The sequence below is a fragment of the Typopeltis vanoorti genome, chromosome 5, assembly GCF_054136105.1.
Source record: "Typopeltis vanoorti isolate ZY-2024b chromosome 5, IOZ_Tvanoo_1.0, whole genome shotgun sequence".
Taxonomy (NCBI): Eukaryota; Metazoa; Arthropoda; class Arachnida; order Uropygi; family Thelyphonidae; genus Typopeltis; species Typopeltis vanoorti.
This window is the reverse complement of record NC_143553.1, coordinates 127,383,602-127,408,617: the sequence shown is the minus strand read 5'-3', so window position 1 is coordinate 127,408,617 and position 25,016 is coordinate 127,383,602. Positions and strand designations below refer to the sequence as shown.

The window sequence follows — 25,016 nt, the reverse complement described above, 5'->3', positions numbered from 1 at the left end:
ACTCTGCAAATCCACATTTCTTCAACCTCTCTCCATAGCTAGCATTCCAAAGTCCTGCTATTGTCTTAGTCACTCATCTCTGGACTCTCTCCAATGTTTCCACATCACATTGAAAACCAGGTGACCAGATCTGAGCACAATAGTCCAAGTGTGGTCTGACCATTGTCTTATACAGTGGCACAATCACTTCCTTATCCTTGCATGTTAGAGTACTTCTTATCATAGCAGCACTATGATGTGCAACCTTTGCAACTGTAGCAATACACTCTCTAAACTTCAGTCTACTGTCAACCATCACTCCAAATCTCTAATCTCAGCCACTTCCTGCAGTATGGCATCATAGATATAGTACACAGCCTTATATTTCTGCACTCCAAAATGTAACACCTTGCACTTATTGATATTAAAACTACACCCCACCCATCATCAGCAAATAACTGAAGATCCCCAGTCAGTCCACATGATATATCGTTTACAAACAAGTTAAACAGCAGGGTCCCAAGAACAGAACCCTGGGGAACACCACTTGTTACCCTCCTTTTTTGAGACACTGCTCCATCATACACAACCTGCTGGTAACTTTCAGAGAGCCAATATCTGATCCATCTAACCAGTATACTGTTCTATCCCCATCCTCTGCATCTTGTATACCAACTTATCATGTGGTAATCTATCAAATGCTTTTGCAAAGTCTAAGAATATCACTGTTGAAAACTAACTGCTGGATTCTTCTATTTTCCTTCTGTGTGAAAGATTCTAAAGAAAGGCCATCAGTTTGTTTTGGTATTAAGCCAATAAGAATACAGTTTAATCAGCAGCTAAATGCACATTCATTTAGTATCCAGATATATATGATACCTACTTGTTGTGTCACCACAAAAAGCTGAGGATTGGACATTATATCAGAAGCTCCAGTCAGTTCTCTACATTCCTTAAAAGGATATGTAGAGAGGGGAGAATCCTCTCCCAGTATCAAATCAGAAACTTGACATGAATTTTTAATTCTCTCAGGCTGTTACATTCTGGTTCTTTCTTGAAGGATCGGATGACGAGGAGAAGGAAAACATTGTTTTCCTAAATGGGATAGCAAATGTTTGTTATCCCTTTTTATGATAATTTTCTCATTTAAACTGAAGCTATTTTTAATTTTCTTTTTGACATATTCAATATGTAAACGGATTAGCTTTGTTTACATGCATGGTCTTAAATATTAAAAATGTCAAGTTATTTTCTTTTATCTTCGTATTTAATTTGGTTCTGCAGTTGTTGCCATCTGTTCACTTACCTAATTTTCCTTATAGCAGTTATATCTGTATTCTTCTGTCTGATCAACTGTTTTATTTCTAAATCAGCTCTCTAATCCATATTATCTTATGAATCAAAGACTGAGATGAGTTTGAATACTACTTCATACACTCACTCTCAAAGATGCATTTTGTATAAATATTGAAGTATAAATTTTGTATATAAATTGAAGTATAAATATTCTTACCTCAGGCAATTATATTACAAGAGGCACAGATCATAAATTCATTACCAGAGAAAAACAGTTTCCTTTATATTTTATAAATACTGTATCAAAGTAGAACTCTTCATTAAAGCCACTTTACAGTTTGAGATTCCTCTAATTACATCACTTGTTCTGATCAATTAATATCACTGGTGTCCTTGAGACAGAAGATGAAACTTTTCATTATGCATTTCTTCGACTGTTGAAAGAGAACATCTATTTAATATCTCCCTTTATTTACTTTTCACATGTTGACAGTCACACTTTTCTAGTTAAAGGATTCACCTTGCTATGATTCCATTTTCAGAATCTTCTATTAATTTATTCTGACCATTAAGCTTTCTTAAAAACTTCCTAAAACAAAATTCTCTGGTCTGCGTTCTTAAACTTCTGTTCTCTCTCTTCTTGTTTTCTTCTGTTACCCAGATACCGAACACTCAGTCTCCTCAACTGTCAATCACCCTTCTTAAATGCCACTAAGTGGCATTTAAGAAGCTACTAATGGCTGACATGTTTATCATCATTGGCAAAAAAAGAATGTCTTTACAATGAACAACAGATATCAGAACACTTAACAATTGTGAATTACAATAAACAGCCATTGAAATTATTACAGTTTTCAGATATGCGGCAAGTACAATAAATCTCAGATACTTTACATTTCATTTTAACATAAATATCATTACCAGGCACATCACAAGTGCCAATCATACCTGGGTACAAAACCAAAGCTAATACAATGCTAACATAGTTAAACAATTGTAAAAAGATTCGTAATTAGAAATTATTATTTTTACAGTTCCATATTACACTTCTTTTTACCACCTCTCTTGCTTACCCTGTCATCATCAAAGACAGCAATATCATCAGATCTCTTTCATTCTTTTAAGCAATTTTTACTGTATCAATCCACATAGATATTGATCTTTTTCCTGCCATCCTAGCACAAAACACTTGTTTTGCTATAATCTTTCTTTTTCCATTCTGGGTGAGTGATCATACCACCTTAGATTAGCTCTGCTCACACATTCCTGAATGCTAGCAATGTCAAGTTCTTCCTAATATTCTTATTTTTAATATGGTTTTGCCATTGATGCTGTTTCTTCATTTTCCCTAATTTTTTCTGTGAACGCTCATATCAGGGTGTCTCCAATCTTTGATCATGTGTCTTATATCTAACCCAGCTCTCAGATCATAAATTAATATAAGAGCAAACAACACCAAGAATAAATCACTGCTTGCAAAGCTACAGGAATTTCACTATATTGAAACATATTCCTAGAATTTACTGGGCTTTGATTATTGATGTTTAATTGGTTTGAAAAAAGTTTGTCTCAAACACAGGCTGCTGCGATAGTCAATTATTGCCAAGTTTTAAAAGAGGTAAACTGTGAGTAGACATATCGGTGCACAATAAATAACGGAAAAAACTCACGTAGAAAGATTATTTATTAGTATAATTTTCGGCATCTTCAGTACATTAAGCTCAAAATTAAACACTAACTGACAATTCCAAAAAGCGCCACCTAAGTAGCTAGTGTAAGATAACTAAAAAGGTCAATAACTTTCCTAAAAAATAAAAAAATAAAAAAATAATAATACAATAAAAAGTTAGGAAAGATTAGCTGATTTGTAAAGTACTATCTCCCATAAAGGGGATAGACGTAAGCCGTCGGATCTGTTTAAGTTAGGAGAATGAAGTAGAGTTTCACATGTTTCTTTATACAGGCGTTCCATGAGAAAAACTTAAACAGATCCGACGGCTTACGTCTGTCCCCTTTATGGGAAAATAGTACTTTACAAATCAGCTAATCTTTCCTAACTTTTTATTATGTTAATTTTTTTTTTTTTTTTAGGAAAGTTATTGACCTTTTTAGTTATCTTACACCAGCTACTTAGGTGGCGCTTTTTGGAATTGTCAGTTAGTGTTTAATTTTGAGCTTAATGTACTGAAAATGCCTGTGACACACAGGCGAAAATTATACTAATAAATAATCTTTCTACGTGAGTTTTTTCCGTTATTTATTGTGTACCAATTATTGCCAAGCAGATAACATCTCTACTGTTCAACATCCTACAGGCTCTGGGTTGGAATTCTGCTGTGATATCTGAGATATTTGTGAATCTCTTTAGATTGTAAATAAGCTTCAGTCACCTGGTGTGAGACCATCGCCTTGCATTGGTTTGAAAAAACTTGTGTCCTAAGATTTGCACAAGGTTTCCTGATTATTTTGGCCCTTAGTCTGATCACAGTAGTAATGTGCAGTAGACTTATAACATTTTATGGGTGGGATTACACATAAAAAAAAAAAAAATTAAATATAGTAAATTCCAGTTAATTGGGGCAGCTATTTCTATGGGTGGGGAGAGACAGGTGTAGAAGAACAAAAACAAAATGAAAATATAATAAGAAGTTACCTCATTTACTTGGGAATAAATTGCATTTAATTGGGCCAGCCAGTAACCTCTCTTACCATAAGGAGTGTTGGAAAAAATTTGTGGTCACTACATGATTCATTAGAGGTGGTTGTTTGGATTTTGTGTTATCTAATTTTACTGCTATTTGAAGTGATTTTTACCCAAATTTATGTTAAAAATGACAGTCCAGTATATCTAAAGGGACAACTCAAGGCCAGCTGTAAGTACTCTTAGCTTTTCAACAAAATGGTTATCCCTACTGAATAATGACCAAAGCAAGTGAATGCATTCAGATAACTCTGCAGCATGAACCAAAGATGGCAACAAAGCCAAGCATCAACAAAATATTATGAACCTCACTGACTCTGAAAGCCCACCTGCAGCTCAGAAGTGCCATAGCTGGAAGCTGGAGATTACAGACAAGAGAAAAAGTCTTCAGTGTGTGTGTGTGTGTCTTTTTTTTTGACAGTTGATGCATTCTAATTACAGAAAGATCAGCAAATCAGTGATAAAACTCCTGACCAATGTCAGCCAACCATTCTTTTGTGCTTCCCCTCTGTTCAACAATTTGTGAACCTCATAAAGTGCACGGCAGCCTAGAACAGCACCTTATTATGCTTGATGATACCTTCTCATATAAAATCAATGTATTACAAAAAAAACTTGAAGTGATTCGTAATCAGTGTCTCAATAACTTGCCTACTGCCAAAAATGCCAGCAAGCTTCAGAACCTCATGAACTCATCATTCCGAGACACTATTGAGGCAGAACATATATAACAGCATCATGCTGAACTCTCATTCAGAAACAGATGTGACACTAAACAACTACCTCTGCAAGCTCTCTGAACAATGCAACTTTTTGACCCCAGGAAAATCGTCATGTCACTGCTTGACTCACAAATGCACAGGGAGATGAAATGAATCTTCAGCACCTAGTCAAAATGACCTGCTTTATGCCAGATAAGCAGATTGCACTCATAACCACCATGAGTAACTATCAGAAGGCACCTCCACATGTCATGTATGCAAGGCTAGCCAGACCTTACCTTGTGCACAGCAGGAACAAGGTAGAAGATTACAGCAACAACCAGAAGTAAAACAACAAAATGGAGATAATGCATGGACAGTCATCTATAAAAAAGAACACTAATACAAAACTCTAATCCTACTAACCAGTGTGGAAACTTGAACTCCATCACTGCATAGGGAGTGTGCATGACCCATGCAGTCAACAGTAAACCTTACAGAACTTTCCTAATACACTTGACAAATACATAAGGCCTCAGTTCCAACCTCAATGATATCCATTTCCATCTCCAATCTGTAAAACCACACCTACTTTTCTTGACAGAAATCCAAATATTTACTCCCATTGCCATTACTTATCTCAACTCTCCTAATTACACACTCTTTGACTTCTTTTGCCTCAAAGGTGGGGGCTTGTGCATATGTTCACTCTGATATACCATGTCAAAGAGTGCCCAATGTAGCATCACCTGATTTTCACCTCCTTAGGCTGAAACATCTCTGAACCCCATTCTGTCAAATTCATTTGTTGTCTCTACACCCAGTTATTACAACGTGACATCTCCAAGGACTCATTGAGGAAGGACACTCTACTTTGCTACATACATCTTGCTGTCTCCCCCTACTCCTTAATTCTACAATTACAACACAACAATACTACTACTACTACCATCAACTCCATCTGCCATCCACCACCACCACCACCAACAGTATTTTTTGTCTATAAATTATGTGTTATCATAGCTGATTTGCCTATATGTGGGATGAAAATCCTGAATTTCCAGGAGAAAAACCCTGCTACCTATGTATGCGATTGGCTAACTCACCTTCAGTCGAAAAAGCCCATATAAAGATTCCTCTTATCACAATGAGAATCACACTCAGTTCTCCATTTGAAGGGTGCCATGTTCTGCTATTCTTCCAGTTGCACTATGGAGGGACTTATCACTGACCATTCTAAACTTTTTGATTTTGTTTCCTTAAATGTTGATATTCTTCAATCCAGCTTTCCTAATAGTGAGGTCATCTTCCTTGGAGACTTCAATCTTCACAACACCAGCTAGCTCTCCTATTCCAACTGCACAAATCAAGCAGGTAGAGAGGCTGAGATATTTGTCATCACCAATGACCTTAGGTAAATTATACACACTCCTTCCAGAATACCAGACAACCCCAACCACTCTCCAAATACCTTGGATCTCTTCCCTGCCAGTGGCCCATCCAAGTACACTGTGAATGTTGTCTGTTTTCTAGACAGTTCAGACCACAATCTACTGCTGATATCTTTCCCTGTGAAACAACACGAACACAATTGCTCACATTGTATGGCATTATACGAAAGCCAAATGGGATGATCTATACTACTCTGTGCCACATTTTCTTGGATAGATTATTGCTTCCAGCCATCTGACCCAAACCTGTATGTTGAACTTATTACCGAAATTATTTCTATCAGCATGGAAACATCTGTTATCCATTCCACCCTAAGTTTCTGTGCAAAATCTGTACAAGAGAAGAATTGATCATACCACTACTAGCCTTGCATCCAAAACTCCATCTATATACCACTTATACCAAAGCCTGATTAATTGGCTGATTTGGATTTATGGGTGAAGCAACTCTGGCTATGAGGCCAGTGTATTATGTCTGTTAGTTGCCTGTGTTTTAATGGTTGGTTTGCAGGAGAAAAAACTCTGCTACCTCCATATGAGACCTGCTAACTCACCTTCTTGAAAAGCCCTGATATAGGTTCTTTGCATCCAAAGAGGATTTGAACCCAGAACTTTCCAACCATACAGCATCGTAGAAAGCAAATGGCTCACCCAAAGCCTGGAATAATTACAAGAAAACTATCAACCCATCAAAAATTGACTTTGAGAGAGCTAACAGCAGGAAACTTACAAACCTGTCCAAATGACAACCATACATTCTAGTCTCTAGTAGCTGTTGGTCTCAACTTCTGTCCAACGCTGCTCCCACCATTGTTACATCCTGATGGTTCTGTTGCATCATCACCTACAGAAAAAGCCACCTCCCGAATTCCTACTTCTACAATTCTTGTACTGTTGATTTTGGTAAATGTCCCCCAAACATTCCTAGTACTCAACACTCAGTTTGTCATTTTGCCAAAAAGAGATAATAAATATTTTGCTGAAATTGGATACCAAAATGTCTCTAGCCCTAATTCCATTCCTCTGATTGTCCTGAAAGTTCGAGCCTGCTCCAGAGATGGTTCTCATTCTTTGTTGCTTTTTTACATTCTCTTATTCCACTGTTATCTACCCAGTATTCTGGAAATTAGCCCACATTCAACCTATCTTTAAAAGGGCAACAAATCTATACCTTCAAACTACTACCAGCTTATTTTACCACAGTTATTTTTAGAGGAATAATGGAAAAACTATCAATACTCAATTGTTAAGCCACCTCAAAGAGATTTTCATCTAATAAATGACTGCCAGTATGAATGCCATCATTGTCAATCAATAGTGATCTACTTACTAATGTCACCCATATCTGGACCCATACAATGGAAAAGTTTAGCGGTTTCAAATGGTTGCTCTTGATATCTCCAAGGCTTTTGATGAGATTTGGCACAAAGAGCTTATTGAGTAGTTTAAATTCCTTACTATACAATCCATGCATGGATCCCACAAGGCTCTATTCTCTCACCCACCTTATTCCATCTATGTACAGTGTACAGAGTTATTCATAATGAAGGACCAGATCGTACTTGTTTGTGAAATTTTCATTTCCAACAATGCAAACACATGTTTTGCATCATCTGATAGGAAAACTATGAGAGTTTACTTTTCCCCACATTCTAGTAACAGGCTCTTGCTACTAGAGTGTGCTGTAAGCACTTAAAATATAAAGATCCTTCAGTTGCTTGCTCTTTGAGCAAGCAACTGAATATAACAAAATGAATATAACAACTGAATATAACAAAAATGATATCTGTACAGGAGAAAGCATTTTGAGTTATCGAATTTATTACTCATGGTACAAACAATTTCAAGAAAAGGAATGTATCTGTAAAGGAAAAAGTCTGGGTCATTCACCTGTTTCCGAAGTTAATGTTGAAAGAGTTCAACAAACATTTGTATGCAGCCCAAAAAAAATTCACAAGATGTACAAACAAGGATTTAGGAATTTCAAACAACAGTATGGCATGTTTTCTCAGGAAATTATGGCATATGAAAGGCTACAAGTTGCAGTTAATGCAGGCACTACACCCTGGGAACAAAGAAAAAAGGTTAGACTTCTGCTTTAAAATGATGGATGACATGGAGGATGATGCTTTTGCATCATGACTAATTTTTTTCTGATGAATCAACTTTTCACTTAAGTGGTAAAATGAATCATCATCATCATCATCATCATGTGAGAATATGGTGGACAGAACATCCATGTGCATATACTGAACATAAAAGAAACTCACCAAAAGTGAACATGTTTTGTGCCATTTCTTACAGGAAAATTTATGGGCCTTTTTTCTTTTCCAAGACAAGAGTAACTAAGATGTCATATCTTGATTTACAAAACCTCAACTTGAAGACAATACTGCTGATTTCATTTTCGTGCAAGATGGGATGCTTACTACTTTTACCATGATGTCCATAATTATCTCAATGTAACTCTTCTTAACTGCTGGATAGGCCAAAGTGGGACAGATGATCTTGTGCTGTGCAAGTGACCACACAGACCTGATCCCTTGCAATTTTTATCTTTGGGGATTCATTAAAGATACCATTAATGATTCTGGCTCTCCATCTCAACTCATCATTGTCATACCACGGCAACACACTGACAACCTTTCCCGCTATACTGTTATCTTTCACTCTCCTCAATAATCTCCAGATATTCACCCTTACATTCTCTTTATGGCCATTTAAATTATTTGTCCCCACAACCACCACAAATTCTCTTGCTCCTCATGTCCAAAGCCTGAATTATCTTGCTTATTCTCCTGCCTGGATATTAACTTTTCTCATTAACCAATCATCTAATAATGGAATCTTCATACACTGCTATTCTCAAATTACTCATCACCTCTTTTACCCTTTTTTCTTTCATTCTTCTTTTACATAAAAATCATCGTTAAGGCTAAAATCCTGGATTACTACAGTCCTCAATATAATTTTTAATGAACTCTTAGAACAAAAGGTTATGTTGGTAAAATATGCGCTATCCATATTCTTGGGATTTATCATCATTATTGCTAAGATTAAGATGCGTGATTAGAATTTCAAGCATCTTTGAATTTGTACTCATACCATGTTTTAGGGTGATATAAATTTAGAGGCTTATGAAATTCTAATAAACCTCCCTAATCTTAACAATAATGATGATCTAAAAATCCCAAGAATATAGATGGCATATGTTCCTCCAACATAACCTTTTATTCTAAGAGTTCATTATAAATTATAATTATAATGCTAATTAGGACTGTAGTAATCCAGGATCTTAGCCAAAGAAAAATTATATTCTTGGTTTCATCCTTTATACAAGTGTAATCAAGCAAAGTTTGCATGTGAAGTAACTTCACAACTGGGCTACTTGTAATATAGAGACTAATCACTTCACATCAATAGCTTTAGTATCCCATAATGCAAGGCACATATCCTTACTGACATGTATAATGCTATGCATTATGGGAAGGGCCACTTTTTCAGAGGTGAAAAAGTAAAGAGTTGCTCATCATAGGCCTAGAGTAGTTAGTACAGGGGGTGCAAGAGAGCCTGATAGTATTTGGAGAAAAAAAAGACAGATAGATAGCATGAGAGAGAGAGGGAGAAAAGGCCTCAGCTCTTTTATATCATCATATAGCCACTCAATACAGTTCCATTCTCCAACTGCTGTGATGTAGTGGGCACCATATAAATATGGCTCCAATTCCTGGAAGAATTTTCATCTAACTGTTCTGTTGAATGGAGCATAAACATTTATAAACCGTATCATGCATCCACAGTATTTCCAATCTATTGTCAAGATTCTCCCTTCTGCATCCCTTTGGATATTACAGAATGGGCCAAGAATAAGAACTCCTACTCCAGGCCTATTAAATCTTCCAAAGTTCCAATAAGAAAGAAGTGGATATCTATCTGTTAAACTTTTTATATCTTTATATCTGCAGAAGTATGCTTCTTGGAGAAACAAAAACTTGATATTATGGGCAAGCATAAGTTTCCATGTAGTTTCTTGTTTAATTTGCCTATGGAATCCTTGTATATTTAATGAGGCAATGTAGAAAGGAGATGCTATGATTATTGAAGTGTCACTGGTAAGTCTTTAACTTCTAAATTTTGAATGAACCCGATGAGGTCTTCAATCTGTGAGAAAGCAATTGTGTAACCTGCTTCTTGTAAACTGTTTTCCAGTTTTTTCCAGTTGCTTTCCATTACTTCAATTTCATTGCTATCAATTTTGATTTGGAAGCTAGTTATTTTCTTTTCATGTAGATAATAACTGTACTGAGAAAACTTTGAATCAGTAAACTTTATTATATTTTCTTTAATTGTATCTCTTGCTTTCTCTTTATTAGCATGAGTTGGTTCTTCATAATCCATAAACTCTTCTGAGCCTTTATTGAGGCCTCATTAGAGGGAGCTAGACCCAGAATAGATACTACAGTTGAAGTAATGCAGAACTCATATATTTTTCATATAGAAGTAGTCAAAAGGTGTCACAACTTATTACTAAAATACTCTGGATTAGATATAGATGCTGAAAGTTTTTTCACTTGGTTTTGCCAAGGAATTATATTCTTAGTTTCATCCTACTAAGGTAATTGATGTGAAGTCATTAGACTCTATATACAAGTAGCCCAGTCACGTGAATTTACTTCATACGCAAACTTTGTTTGCTTACACTTGGATAAAGGATGAAACCAAGAATATAATTTCTTGTCATCTTTAATTTATAGTATATCCAAGTGAAAAAACTTTCAACATCTATCTCTAATCCAGAGTATTTTAGTAATAAGGTGTGACACCTTTTGACTAATTTTTTAAATGAAATTAAAGCAGTTATTCCTAATGCAGGTGGCTATAATTTATCAATATGAATGATAAATTTGAAGGCTATTCAAACATCCTGCCTTATTTACTCATAGAAACACCATTTGACAACCACCCACATCACCAACCCAGATCGGTTTACTCTTCCATGATGACCAGCAACCTCTAGAAAGCTGGTATTCTTTTTTTTTTTTTTTTTAAAAAACATTACTCCACTTCTCAATACTTTATACCCAAATTGTCCCAACTTTAGAATATTCTAATATTCTAAAGTTGGGACAATTTTAGAATGTTGATTTACAACAATTTAGAACAGTCTGAAATGAATCATTCCCTGCAGATTCACTTCAGGCCTCCAATTGAAGACCTGAAGTGACTTGAAAAAAGTTCCATGTTTGGTTTCTGCAGCAGGATTCCTGGACCTGATAAAAAAAATAATAAAAAAAATAAAAATTAGATAAACAAATAAAAATCAATAAAAATAGAAGAATAAATCCATAACCCACCCACAGTAAGAATGTACTGTAGGTATATAGAAGCCTTTTGTGGGTGAAAGCCACATTTAAAAAGAAAAGAAAAAAGTGGCTCTTAGCTTTCATGACGTTTTCAATTTCAAATTTTAGCAATCACACAGACTTTTTAATTAAAAAATTACATTATTTCCAGTGAATTTCTACTGGTGAGTATGATTTTACTATAAAAGCTTGATAAGATATGATGTGCATGCTTAGTTTTTGCAATAAAAACTATTGTAGATAAGCTGTCACATGGTGTGCAAAGTCTTATTGATTTGATGCCAGTGTTTGTTCTTGCAGCATTTCTGCGGGTTCTTCTTGTCCATACATAATTTCTGAAACCGGAAACATTATATTGAGATGTCTGACCATTATATCATTAGACAACAAAAATTTCCATTACTATTATTATTATTTACCAAAACAAGCCATAAAGTACAAGCCATTAGGAAAAAGAAAACCAGGACGTCCTCTTAAACGATTCAACGATGACTTCTAAGGCCGGAACAGGCCATGCTAGGCCTAAATCCTTGATATGCATGATTATTATTATGTGACACCTCCAGGAGAGTCCAAAGACTCATTGAGGGAGAGTGTGCCAACAGCATTGAACGATTGTACCCCTTCCAACTACTAACCACACACAAACTTGCTTAACTTTTTGTGAGCCATTAGTAGCAGAGGTTCTACCAATCGACCAACCTTTGCTGTAGGTGAAATTCCCATGGTGTACATTCTAACTCTGTTAGTGTATTGAAATATGTACAGTGATTTTATAATTAGCAGTAATTCTGCCAGACATGCTGCTTTATTTAAATAATTGCACAACCTTCTACAGCAATGGAAATCTTTTAGTCTAATGTAATAATAGAAACTCTTGTTCATACATAATTTCCAAAAATTATGTATGAACAAGAGTAACCTGTAGAAATGCTGGAACAACAACTTCGGAATCAAACCAATAAGATTTTACATTGCATGTGACATCTTACCAACCTCAGTTTTTGTAGAAAAAACTGAGCATTCGTGTCACGTCTTATCAAGTCACGTCTTATACTCATCAGCAGGAAGTTTCACTGATAATGATCTATTTCATTTAAGAATCCTGTGCGATTGCTAAAATTTGATTTATTAAAAACAGTTAAGTAAAACTAAGTGCCAGTTACTTGAATGTATATTCCTTTTTCAAAGATTTTTTGTTATTTTTTTTAAATTCTGTAATTACTCAGAAATCACAGATGCTTTAAAAAAAATTTCATACCCCCCCCCCCCCCCCCCCCACACACACACTCACTACTATTGCCAATTTGCAGGTGAATAATAACACTACTAATAGTTATCTTTCTGCTAATACAAAAAAAAATAAATAAATAAATAAGGGAATTTGCCAAAGGTATTTTAAAATGTTTTATTGATAATCCCCCAAAACAGAAAAGTTATATTGTTTTGTGCATAATAAATATTAATAATATTTTGATTCTTACTAATATACTTATGTACAGTTTTATTTCTGTTTAAATAATGATAATAATGTAAACTCAATTTTCAAGCTTAACTTTAAAAAGAGTTTGAAGAACTATAAAATCTACTTTTTTTAAAAATTGCAGCCCAGTTTTGTTAAAAACACACTACATTGTTTGGAAGCTATTCATCCTACACAATCAGGTAGTTTGTTAACCTTACTGATTGAGAAATTCTTACCTACACATCACTTAGCCACTGCTCGTAGTTGTGAAAGCCTGGCATGCCACCGATTGGAGCTACTATTAACAGAGCCAATAGATGTTGTTCATTCTCAAATTTCTGTGGAGGATGTCACTAAATTGATCCAGTTAATTAAAAATGCAGGAATTGCTAGAAGGTAAAAAAAAATTAATGTACTTAACGAGTATAAAAAAAAAATTGAAATTCAAATGGAAAATTTACTTGGAAAATTTTATTTTTTATTTTTTGCAACTTTTTTTTAATTATTTTTATTCAGCATATTTAATTATTCTTATTTAATTTTTTATATATTTATGTATTTTTATTATAAGTAAACTCTGAAGAAAACATTTTGATTCAGCTAGTTAGGCATGTGGTAAAGTTGAACTTTATCGTGCAAAAATGTTAAACAGGCACTCCTGGAAAAGAAGGTGCATCAAATGTTTCTAGAAAGTAAGTCAGCATGCATTCTGAAAGAATATAGAGAAAAATATAAGAAGCAAAGAAGTGTGTGAAATTATCTAAACAGAAGTCATAAAATGTTTCTATTGAAATACATTCATGATGTTTCTAGAAACTATTGAAAAAGCTTAGAAATGGAGAAAAAAGTATACTGTAATAGGAATATGAGATGATAAAAGTAACATCAAAACTGAAGATAAAGATATTCTGGATGTCTCGTGCAATTACTTTCACAAATTCTTAAAGGAAACAAGCAGTGACAGAACAGTGGTATAAAGTAGTCCAGATAAATCAAATCAATAGTACATATCAATTAGACACCTGAAATGTGAAAAAGCAGCTAATATTTCATCTATTGATCATCTCTGTTAATATCCCTGATCATCTGATTACAGGATGCTATCGTAAATTAGGTGTCAAATCTCCCTCCAGTTGGTGACCATGAAGTAATCACCTGGGTTGTAGCTACCCACATGAGAACTTCTATGAGGAAGAGATATATGTGGAATTTAAAAAAAAAATAAAAAAAATAAAAAATAAATAAAATGTTGTAAAGGTTATATAAGGAGAAAGGTAATCAGAAAGCTTACAGACAGTACAAGACTTGAGTAAGAAAGGTGACCAGCATTGTAAGGAAGGCAAAATCAAGGCTCTAGGACTGTAGTATCAAATTATGGACCAGTCAGTATCTGTGAAGTGCTAGAAAAATTATTGGATTTTTTTTTTTTTTTTATCACCTGGCCCGGTTCTACTTTTCAATTACTCCTCTTTGCAAAGATACATTGAAGATTCTCAAAGATACATCGATGATGGAAGTTTATTTTCCACTTAGTTAGATATAATAAATTTAGTTTAATCCTTTATCCAAGTGTATGCAAACAAAATTTGCACCTGAAGTATCTTCAGGACTGAGGCAACTCGTAGTAAAGGTGGACCAAGCTCTCATCACTCCTTGTCTCAGCATCTCCCATAATGCAAAGCACATCGCCTTGTGGACATGTATAATGCTATGCATTAAGGGAAGGGCCACTACCCAGACCGGTTTCGACCTTTATTGAGGTCTCGTCAGTGGGAGCCAGACCCAGAAGTGGTGATACTAAGGCAAAAGCAATGGAGAGGTCATATTTACTTATACGAGTTGCCAAAAGTTGTACCACCTTATTATTAAATTACTCTGGATTTAGAGAAAGATATTGGAAGTTTATTTTCCACTTGGTTAGACTAATAAATTTAGTTTAATCCTTTATCCAAGTGTATGCAAACAAAATTTGCACCTGAAGTATCTTCAGGACTGAGGCAACTATTATTAAAGGTAGAGCAAGTTCTCATCACTCCATGTCTCAGTATCTCCCATAATGCAAAGCACATCTCCTTGTGGACATGTATAATGCTACGCATTAAGGGAAGGGCCACTACCCAGACCGGTTTCGACCTTTATTGAGGTCTCGTCAGTGGGAGCCAGATCCAGAAGTGGTGATACTAAGGCAGAAGCAATGGAGATATTTTTATCATCTGGCCTGGTTCTACCCAATTAGAAGATTTCGTTACAGCATTCATCCTCAAATCAAGTTCACAGTTGAATTAGGAAAAAAATAGGTCTTGACTGTTTTTGGATATATTAGATGAGATATCAGAACAAAACACTCAACTTCTCAATCTACAGAAAACCAACTAACACAGGATGTTATCTACATGCAACTTCTCATCACCATCCTGCACAAAATAGGCATCATCAGTTCCTTGTGCAATGGAGTCTACAGAATTTCCACAAATATAGATAAAGGAAACCAAGAGCCACAGTACCTTAATTCTGTCCTTCCAAAAAATGGCTACAACAGAACATTAGTCAAAAAAATTCTATCTCAACCTCCAAAACAAACAGAAGAATGAATATACCAAGAATATAAAAGAGCAGTGGTTCTCCCATATATACAATAAATCACAGATAAAATAGCAAGATTGCTGTGCAAAAAAAAAAAACAAAACAAAACTAAAAGTAGCTTTCTTCCCAATCAACAAAATCTTCAGTTATCTTAATCCATCATGACATACTTGTATCTACCAGTATACAGCAACCCACGAACCAGCATAACAGTGAATGCATGCTTTCCATAGTTTAAACATTTTCAAATATTCCTAACTAGAAATGTTAATTGTTATTACTTTGCTTGTAGATTTTCTTAATTTATTCATGCTCTTTTCTGATTGGGGAAACAAAGTTTTTTCATGAAACTAGTCAAATGAAAACATAATTTCTTTTTAATTCTTTGCGAGTGGTTTAATACCAGAAAATAGTGATTCTGAGTATGAGTATTGGAAAAGTTGACCAAAGGCAGAATTCAAGAATGGATGGATAAGAATAAGATACTCAGTAGAGGGGACAGTGCAGTTTTGTAAAAGAGTTGATCATGCCTTAATAACTAACTTACTTTTTTTTAATAATAGAGTGACAGCACAGTTGGATAAAAAAAAAAAAAAGATAATGACTATATGATGATACTGCTGAATTTTGCAAAGTTCTTTGATAGGGCACATATTAAACTGTTACATAAATTGGAACAAATGGGGTATGGATGTGAGGGTGGCTTATGGACAGATACCAAAAAAAGTACTATATATAGAAGAGAAGTTAGGAGAAAGGAGGTTAGCTGTAATGTGCTTCAAGGCTCTGTGTTTGCTCCACTACTATTTAATTTGTACATAAATGATATAGAAAATGATTTGAAAGGAAATATTCAGTTGTTTGATGATGATGCAAATCGGTTTGTGTTATAGTTAATAAAGACAATGTAGAGAGTTTGCTGGATGATTCAAGTAGGCTGAATTATGGGCAAAAGGTGATGTGTGCCAATTTAATGCAGAAAAGTGTGAAGTTATGCATTTTGGGATGAACAGATTTCAACATAGATTATCACATAGATAGAACTGTACTCCAGGAAACTGACAAAGCCTAAGGATTTGGGGATATTGGTAGATAGAGAATTGAAGTTCAGAGGGCATATTGCTAAGGTGGCCAAGGTAATTCATCAGATTGATTAGTTATTAAAGAACACATTAACAAGAAGAAATAAAGAAGTTGTCATTCCTCTTTATAAGAGCTTATGGCCGCATCCAGATTTCTGCATTCAGGAAAAGTCACCTAGGGTTCTTGGAAATGAGGAAATAGTAGAGAGGATCAAGAGATGAGTTATTACCAAGATAGCAAATAATCTGCGGACTGCTCCCTGCCAATAGATTGAAGGTTTGTGTGCTGCAAATGCAAAAACATTGGTTGATAGGTGCAAAAGAGGGATATGATAGAAACATTTAAGTTACTAAAAGGGTTTTATAGGAAATATATCAGTATTTGGCTAAGGTGCCGAACAAGAGATCATTCCTGGAAATTGAATTAGCATGTGAAGCAATGGGTTGAAAACTAGATTTTTTGTTTGGAGAGTGGTGAATGATTGGAATGGGTGTCCAGAACCAGATGTGAATGCTTTGTTTGTCAGTGGATTCAAGGAGAGCTACAATCAGTATTGTGTGGATAGTTCGAGTATCCTACAGTCAGTCTTCAGACTCCATGGAAGTGCCCATATAGTAATATTAAAAATAATAATAATAATCAACTGTCTAGACGTTAGTTTGAACTCATTGTAAGGTTTAATGAAATGAAAACTGTTCATGTAAATAGTTAAACACTAGCTTAATCAATCACGAAAACAATATGAATATTGTTATAATATCAATACTAAATATTAATATAATATTGTTTCCCTGATCATGTTTCTGTGACTAAGATTCGTGGTTCGTAGGAAGGAATATATAAAATGAATATTATATGATAAGAAAAGACTTTACTGCCCAAAGATTTACATATTTTAAAAATAGCATAAGAAAAATTTTAAATTAAAAATTCTTTGAAAAAAAAAAACATTAGCTCATTTCTATATCACCGGGTGAATCAGCTGCTGTTGAGGTAGTAGGAGATATATTAGGAAGCTTCGTTGCATCTTTTTTTTCAAAGAAGGCCTCTAATGTCATCTGCTTCATTGACTTTCACTTCTTTTCATTTAAATTAGCTTGACAGCAAGCAGAAGCCTTATTCATTTTGCAGTAAAATTTACTAAATCATTGAAAGTCTGAATCTTGTGATTCAAAGATTGCTTGAGCTTTTTTGAGAAGTTTAAATGCTTCTTCTAGGCCTTTTAAAGAGAAAAACTGAGTTAGAGCTTTATATTCATTATCTTCTCTATCTTTTTCCTTTTCGTTTCTTTCTTGTTCCTCTAATTCAAGGAGATCATTGGGTGAGATTATCATAATGTGAGATTGAAGCAGCTCATTAACATCACCTTCTGAAAGTTCCATTTGCAACTGGTTAGCCATATAAGATAGCTTGCGTTTCAGAATTCACAAACTTTGTTATGTCTTCAAAGCCTTCGAAATTATCATTAAACTGAGGAAATTTATGCCATACTCCTTTCATAGTTTTTTTGAAAACTTTATGCCAGGCGCTCTGTGTTACCCAAATTGGTAACAATGTTGAATTGATAAAATGTTGAATCTCTTCCAAAACTGTTTGATAGAAAAGTTTCCATCTTTATCTGTTGCTTCTATTAACATTTCAAAAGTCTCTTTGAGATAATGTGCTTTAAACATCACAATCACAGTGAAAGTTACAGTTAAAAAGAAAACAAAATAAAAAATCAGGTGTAATTGAAGAAAACTATGAATAACACACTTGCATCTCCAAGGCTCATGAGTGACTGATGCTCGTTCTAACTGATCATTATGTTCATATGATCATTATATCCTTTGCCGTGTACAATTTAAAATGAAAATTCCCATCCAAAAAATTCATAAAGTGAGAACTACCTGTACTTGAGTAGGCAGAGTGAGTGGATTTGTCAGTTCAATGTTGTAAAGTGTTAGGTTTTAAAATTTGGAAAGCAAAGATAGGATGCAGAGTATACAATTTGTGGGGATATCTTAGAAGATGTGGAGCAGATTGGGAATCTAGGGATGATAGTGGATAAAGAACAGAAATTTAGTGGGGACATTGCTAAAAATTATGAGAATAGCACAATGGAATATGTGAATGATGTGGAGGATATTGACATTTAGAAGTAAGGAGAATGTGGTTCCATTACAATGGAAGCCTTAATGAAATCACATACGAATTACTGTGCAGCAATTTAGTCATCAGACATTCAGAAGGATGAGGAAATGTTGCAAAAGGTCCAGAAATAATTAAGGTGGTTTTTTAGTCTCTGGAATGTTTAATATGGTGATGCCTTCTAAAAACAGTTGAATTTCGTGGGCTAGCGCATGCGCGTGCATGGAATTGTGCAATGTCATTTGTTATTTGTCATTTCTTGTTGGGCTGCATTGGTGTTTGCCCATGTTGTTTGTGCTAATTTTCAATTCTGCATTTTTCAGAAAGCAAAAATGTTGTGCATTTGCAGTTATTATTATTTTTTAAGTGAAATTTAAGAATGGGTCCAAAGAGAAGTGAACAGAGGAATAATTCAGGAAAGAAGCACACTTGGTTGAGCATAGAGAAGAAGAAAGAAATTGCAGATAAAGTGCAGAAAGGTAGAACAATTACAGATGTAGCTCAAGAGTATGGCATTCCTAGGCCAACTGTGGCATCTTTTTGGCAGCAGAGAGAGAAGATTATGGGTGCTAGGGTGTCTGCTGGTGCAATAAAGATTTCTGACAAGAATAGATCTTCAATCAATGAAGGGATGGAAAAGCTGCTTATCACCTGGATTAGAAAAAGACAGATGAAGGGAGATCCAGTAAATCAAGCAATGATCTGTGAGAAGGCTAGGTTAATTTTTGAAGAATTGCAGAAGAAAACTCCAGGATGTACCTCATATCAAACTGAGGAATTCAAAGCAGGTTGAGGGTGGTTTCACAGATTCCAGGGTAGAACAGGCATCCATAGTGTTCTCAGACAGGGGGAAGCTACTAGTGCAGATAAAGAGGCTGCAGAAAAGTTTGTGAAAAAATTTGAAGATTTAATCAGGTAGGAAGGCTACCTGCTACAACAAATTTTTAACAGGGATGAAACTAGCTTATTTTGGAAGCACTTGCCAAATCGAACTTATATCACACAAGAAGTGAAGCTCCCAGGACATAAGCTAATGAAAGATAGGTTTACCTTGTTATTGACAGCAAATGCAAGTGGAGACTTTAAACTAATGCCACTTCTGGTCTATCACTCAGAAAATCCTCAGTGCTTTGGGAAGAAAATCATTAAGTCCAAACTGCCAGTGATGTGGAAATCCAATGCAAAAGCCTGGTAGACCAGCAAGTTTTCAAGATTGGATTTTTGAACTGTTCGCCCCAAGTGTGAAGAAGTTCCTCACTGACAACAATTTGCCTTTGAATGCACTGCTGATCCTTAACAATGCTAGTGCCCACCCTCAAGACTTGGAGGACATTATTGAAATTGACTTTGACTTCATCAAAGTCCAGTTCTTGCCTCCAAACATGATGTCACTGATCCAATCCATGAATCAAGAAGTCATTGCATGTTTTAAAGACCTTTACAACAAGGCTTTGTTCTCACGGCTTTTTGACGTGAACTCACTCTTTTGGCAAGACACTGAAGGACTTCTGGAAGACTGAGTTCAACATTCTCCATGCCATTTCCTTTATTAAAACTGCCTCGGATGGAGTGACACAGAGAACCCTTCATGCATCGTGGAAGAAACTCATTCCTAATTTTTCTCAGGATGACAACAGTGCAGACCAAGCAGCTGGAGAATCAGAAGCAGCAGCAGCCATGCAAGAGATCATTTTGATGGCGGAGAATCTCGACATATAAGAGGTTGTTGAGGCTGATGTAGAAGAGCTTGTGGAGGATCACGATGATGAACTGATCGTGGAAGAACTCAGATCACTCAGCGAACAGCAAACAAAGGAGAGAGAAAGAGGAATTTCACCCGAAGAAGAGGATGGCAGGGAAAAGTGGCCGATACCAACAGCTGCCATTAAAGAAGTTTTATTCCATTAGGAGAAGGTGCAGTCTGTTTGTTTGGAATGGCACCCCCAGCACTGCTGATGTGAGTAGAATGACAGACTTGTTCAACAACACCATCATACATCACTTCAAAACCATCTTGAAAAAGAGGGAGAGACAGTCCACCCTTGATAAGTTCCTCATCGCTGTTCAAGCAAAGAGGAGATGAGAAGAGGTAGAACAGGATAAAGAAGACTCCCTTCCAACATCTAAGGCTCAATAGATTTTATGTATTGTGTATACAATAGTGTATTTTGTTATTAGTGTGTTATACAATAGTAAAATGCATAAAGTAAAGTAAAGTAAAGTTAATAATATGGTATATTTCTCTCCTGTTAGAGGGAGTTGGATGGGTCCGACAACGAATTTATCTGTTTTCCATAGACTTATATGGGAAATATTGTCCTCAATTCGACATTAGTTCAGCGACGAATTAGTGTCAACTTGAGAGGCGCCACTGTATAAAGAAAGATTGAGGAAATGCAATTTGCACTCTTAGGAGAGGAATATGGTTAAGAGATATAAGTTGGTAAGTGGTTATTACCAAAGTAACGTTTTTCATGGAATAGTGAGAGATGAGAGAACAAGAGGCAATTCCCAGGAAGATGTATATTGGGGGGGGGGGGGGGTAGGTGTTTTGCATAGCTAATTTTTATATCAAACATTTGGGGGTAGTGAGCCCTGTATGAAGCAGGTAAACTAAGAAATGCTATCCAAGAAATGAAAAGACTTCAAATTGGTATTTTACGAATGAGTGAAGTTAGGTGGCCAAGATCAGGCAAAAGTCACATTAATGACATGACAATGTATCATTCTGGAAGTAGTGAAAACAACCATCAAAACAGAGTTGGAATAATATTAAACAAAGAAGTCAATAAGTCACTGTTGAGCTTCATCCCCTACTCAGATAGGATGATGTTATTAAAACTGAAAGTTCAACCACTAGATGTTAATCTTGTACAGGTCTATGCCCCTACTGCTGACAAGAGTGATGCCGAGATCAAAGAATTTTATTATTATTATTATTATTCGTGACGCCTCCAAGGAGTCCGAAGACTCATCGCTGGAGTACACCTACTATACAACTGTTTCCACCACTACACTGAACCTCTACCAATCATCTCCATCAATGCCATCTACTGCCCACAACTAGTATTTTTTGTCTGTAAATTGCATGTATTCTGAAGGGCCAATTTGTCTGTATGCGGGATGAAAAACCCTGCTACTTCCGTATGAGATCGGCTAACTCACCTTCAATTGAAAAAGTCCACATTAAGATTCCTCCCATCGCATAGAGAATCGAACTTAGGCCTATTCCAATCGAAGGACGCAATGTACCGTCATTCTTCCAATCGCGATACTGAGGTACTGTATGATTTAATGATTCAATTAAAAGAACTAATGAAAAACACAAAAAAGCATGATATTAATATCATCATGGGTGATTTCAGTGCTAAAGTTGGGGAAAGGTAGAAGTGGAGATGTAGTTGACGAATGGACTGGGAACAAGAAATGAGAGAAACGACCATCTTATTCAATTCTGCCAGGAAGAGGAGCTAATAATCACAAACACATGGTTTAAGCTACCATCCTGAAGGCTGTATATTGGCAATCACCACAGGATAATAATGGGAATATAGTCAGAAACCAAATTGATTAGTTGCTAATTAATCAATGATTTTGAAGTTCTATAAAGAGTACAAAAACCTATCCTAGTGCAGATATTGCTTCTGATCATAACCTACTGGTGGAAGAGTTAAAACTTAGACTGAAAGCTATACTTAAGAAATATCAACAAAAAAGGTTCGATTTAGGAAAATTATAAAACACGGAGATAAGAAACAAATTGAATCAAGAGTTTCAATTTGTTTCTTATTGATGACATTTCAATCAAATGTCATCATTCTTGATAATCACTTATCAAGAATGATGACATCATGAAGGTTGATGAATCATGGGACAAATTAAAATCTATCTTCATAGAGAAATGTACCAATACCTAGTGTCCTAATAGAGCAGTAAAAAAAAAAAAAAGATTGGGTAATAACTGATGAAATTCTTTCTCTCATGGATCAACACAGATCATATAAAAATCATAGTCCAACAAAATATAAAGAGGTTCAGAAAATTATCAAATGGAAGATCAAAGAAGCAAAAGAAATCTGGATTAATGAAAAATGTAAAGAAATAGAAATTCTACAGGAAAAGCATGACAATTTTAATCTACACAAAAAAGTTGAAAGAGACCTCAGGTATATTTAAGAAAAAACAATTCTGTATCCTTTGAAACAAAAAGGGAGAAATAATATCCGAAAAGGATGACAAAATACAAGAATGGGTGAAATATATAGAAGAACTCTTTACTGATAACAGACAGAACCCAGAAAATACTTGTGAACATGTTGAAGGTCCATGCATTCTAAGTTCAGAGGTAGAATGTGCACTAAAGTCAGCTAAAAATGGTAAAACCTTAGGCCTGGATAGAATACTAGCAGAACTAGTAAAGTTATTAGAAGGTGACAACATTAATATATTAGTAAAGTATTTAATAAGATCTACGATACACGCATAATCTCTCAAGACTGGTTACAGTCGACCTTCATCATGCTACCTAAAAAATCTAATACGAAAACTTGTAATGACTATAGAATGAGTCACGTTCTCAAACTTTTTCTGGAAATAATTCAAAAAAGAATATACAGAAAATGTGAAGACACCATCAGTGATACAAAATTCGGCTTTAGAAACAGTTTGAGAACAAGAGAGGCTCTTTTCTGTTCTTCTTCTTCTTCTGCAGCTTCTCCCACTTAAGTGGGGTCACTGTTTGTAATGAGTCTCCTCCACACCTTCCTGTCTTGGGCTGTCACCACATCTAAGTTCTTCATCTTCAAGTTCTCTTCTACCAGCTCCCTCCATCTCTTCTTTGGCCGCCCACGCTTCCGCCTTCCTTGCACATCCATCTGCATGACTCTTCTTCCCACATATTTGTCCTCCCTCCTGATCACATGACCAAACCATCTCAACCTTGCCTCCTGTATTTTTGTTCCTAAGTTCATAACTTTCACTGTTCCCCTGACATAGTCATTTCACCCCCTCTTTATACAGTTTCTAGGGATGACCTCTGGTTCTCCCCTGATCTCCCACTATTCTCTGTAGAACTTCTCCACCATTGATCTTATAACAATCCCTTACCAACTTATAGGTCTCTATCATATCTCCCCCTCTTCCTTCTCTCCACCAGACTCTGCAAATTACATCTTCTCAATCTTTCCTCATACTCAACATTCCAGAGGTCAGAAACTACCTTAGTCAGTCTCTTTTGGACCCTTTCCAATATCTCTTCATCCTTCTGAAAACCCAGTGACCAAATCTGCGCACAATAGTCCATGTGTGGCCTAATCAAAGCCTTATACAATGGAGCAAGAATCTCCCTACTTCTGCACGTCAGTGTCCTCTGCATCATTCCCAGAAATCTTTGTGTTGTCTTCAAAATTTTGGCGATGTGTCCCCTAAATTTTAGATCCTTATCACCCCCAGATCTCTTATTTCCTCTACCTCCAACAATATATTCTCGCCAAGCATAAAATTTGCATCCCATCTTTGTTTTCCAAATTTTAAAACCTCACCTTTTGCAACATTAAACTCACATCCCCATTTGCTTGCCCAATCGCTCAATTTATTCAAGTCTTCTTGCAAGGTCACAACATCTTCACTACTCTTTATGGTTCCTTCCAACTTTGCATCATCTGCAAACAACTGAATATCTCCATCCAAATCTTCACCAATATCATTAATATATAAGTTAAATAGTAATGGCCCTAAAACAGACCCCTGAGGCACTCCACTAGTGACTTTCCTTTTCCTGGATATTGCACCCTCATCCACAACTTGTCGATACCTATCAGATAGCCAGTCTCTAATCCAATGCACCAATCTAATATCCAACCCCATCTGCTCTAGTTTGACTGTCAAGTTATCATGAGGTACTCTATCAAAAGCATTTGCGAAATCCAAGTATATTACTGTGTATCCTTCTCCTCTGTCCAAGGAAGCAGTCACTTTATTGTAATAAGTAAGTAGATTACTAAAACATGACCTCCGTTTAGCAAATCCATGCTGTCCATCAAAGATTATGCCATTGTTGTCAACCCAACTCTGGATCCTAGTTCTCACAAGCTTCTCCAACAACTTAACCACAACACCTGACACAGAGATAGGCCTATAGTTTGATGCTTAAGTTCGATCACCTCCTTTATGAAGTGGCACAATCTTGCCCTCCTTCCACTCTTTAGGAACTTAACCAAGTGCAAGACTCGTATTAAAAAAATATGTCAAGGCAAGTGCCAACTC

At 35.6% G+C, this 25,016-nt stretch overlaps 1 protein-coding gene across 1 annotated transcript in view; it reads left to right on the top strand.

The window, feature by feature from the left end:
• htt (huntingtin) overlaps positions 1–25,016 on the top strand; it is a 1,164,033-nt gene that overhangs the window by 754,796 nt on the left and 384,221 nt on the right. Inside the window, exon 36 of the mRNA XM_090393484.1 lies at positions 13,099–13,352. Within this exon, the coding sequence (XP_090249610.1) occupies positions 13,099–13,352 (254 nt within the window). The remainder of the gene's footprint in view (positions 1–13,098; positions 13,353–25,016) is intronic.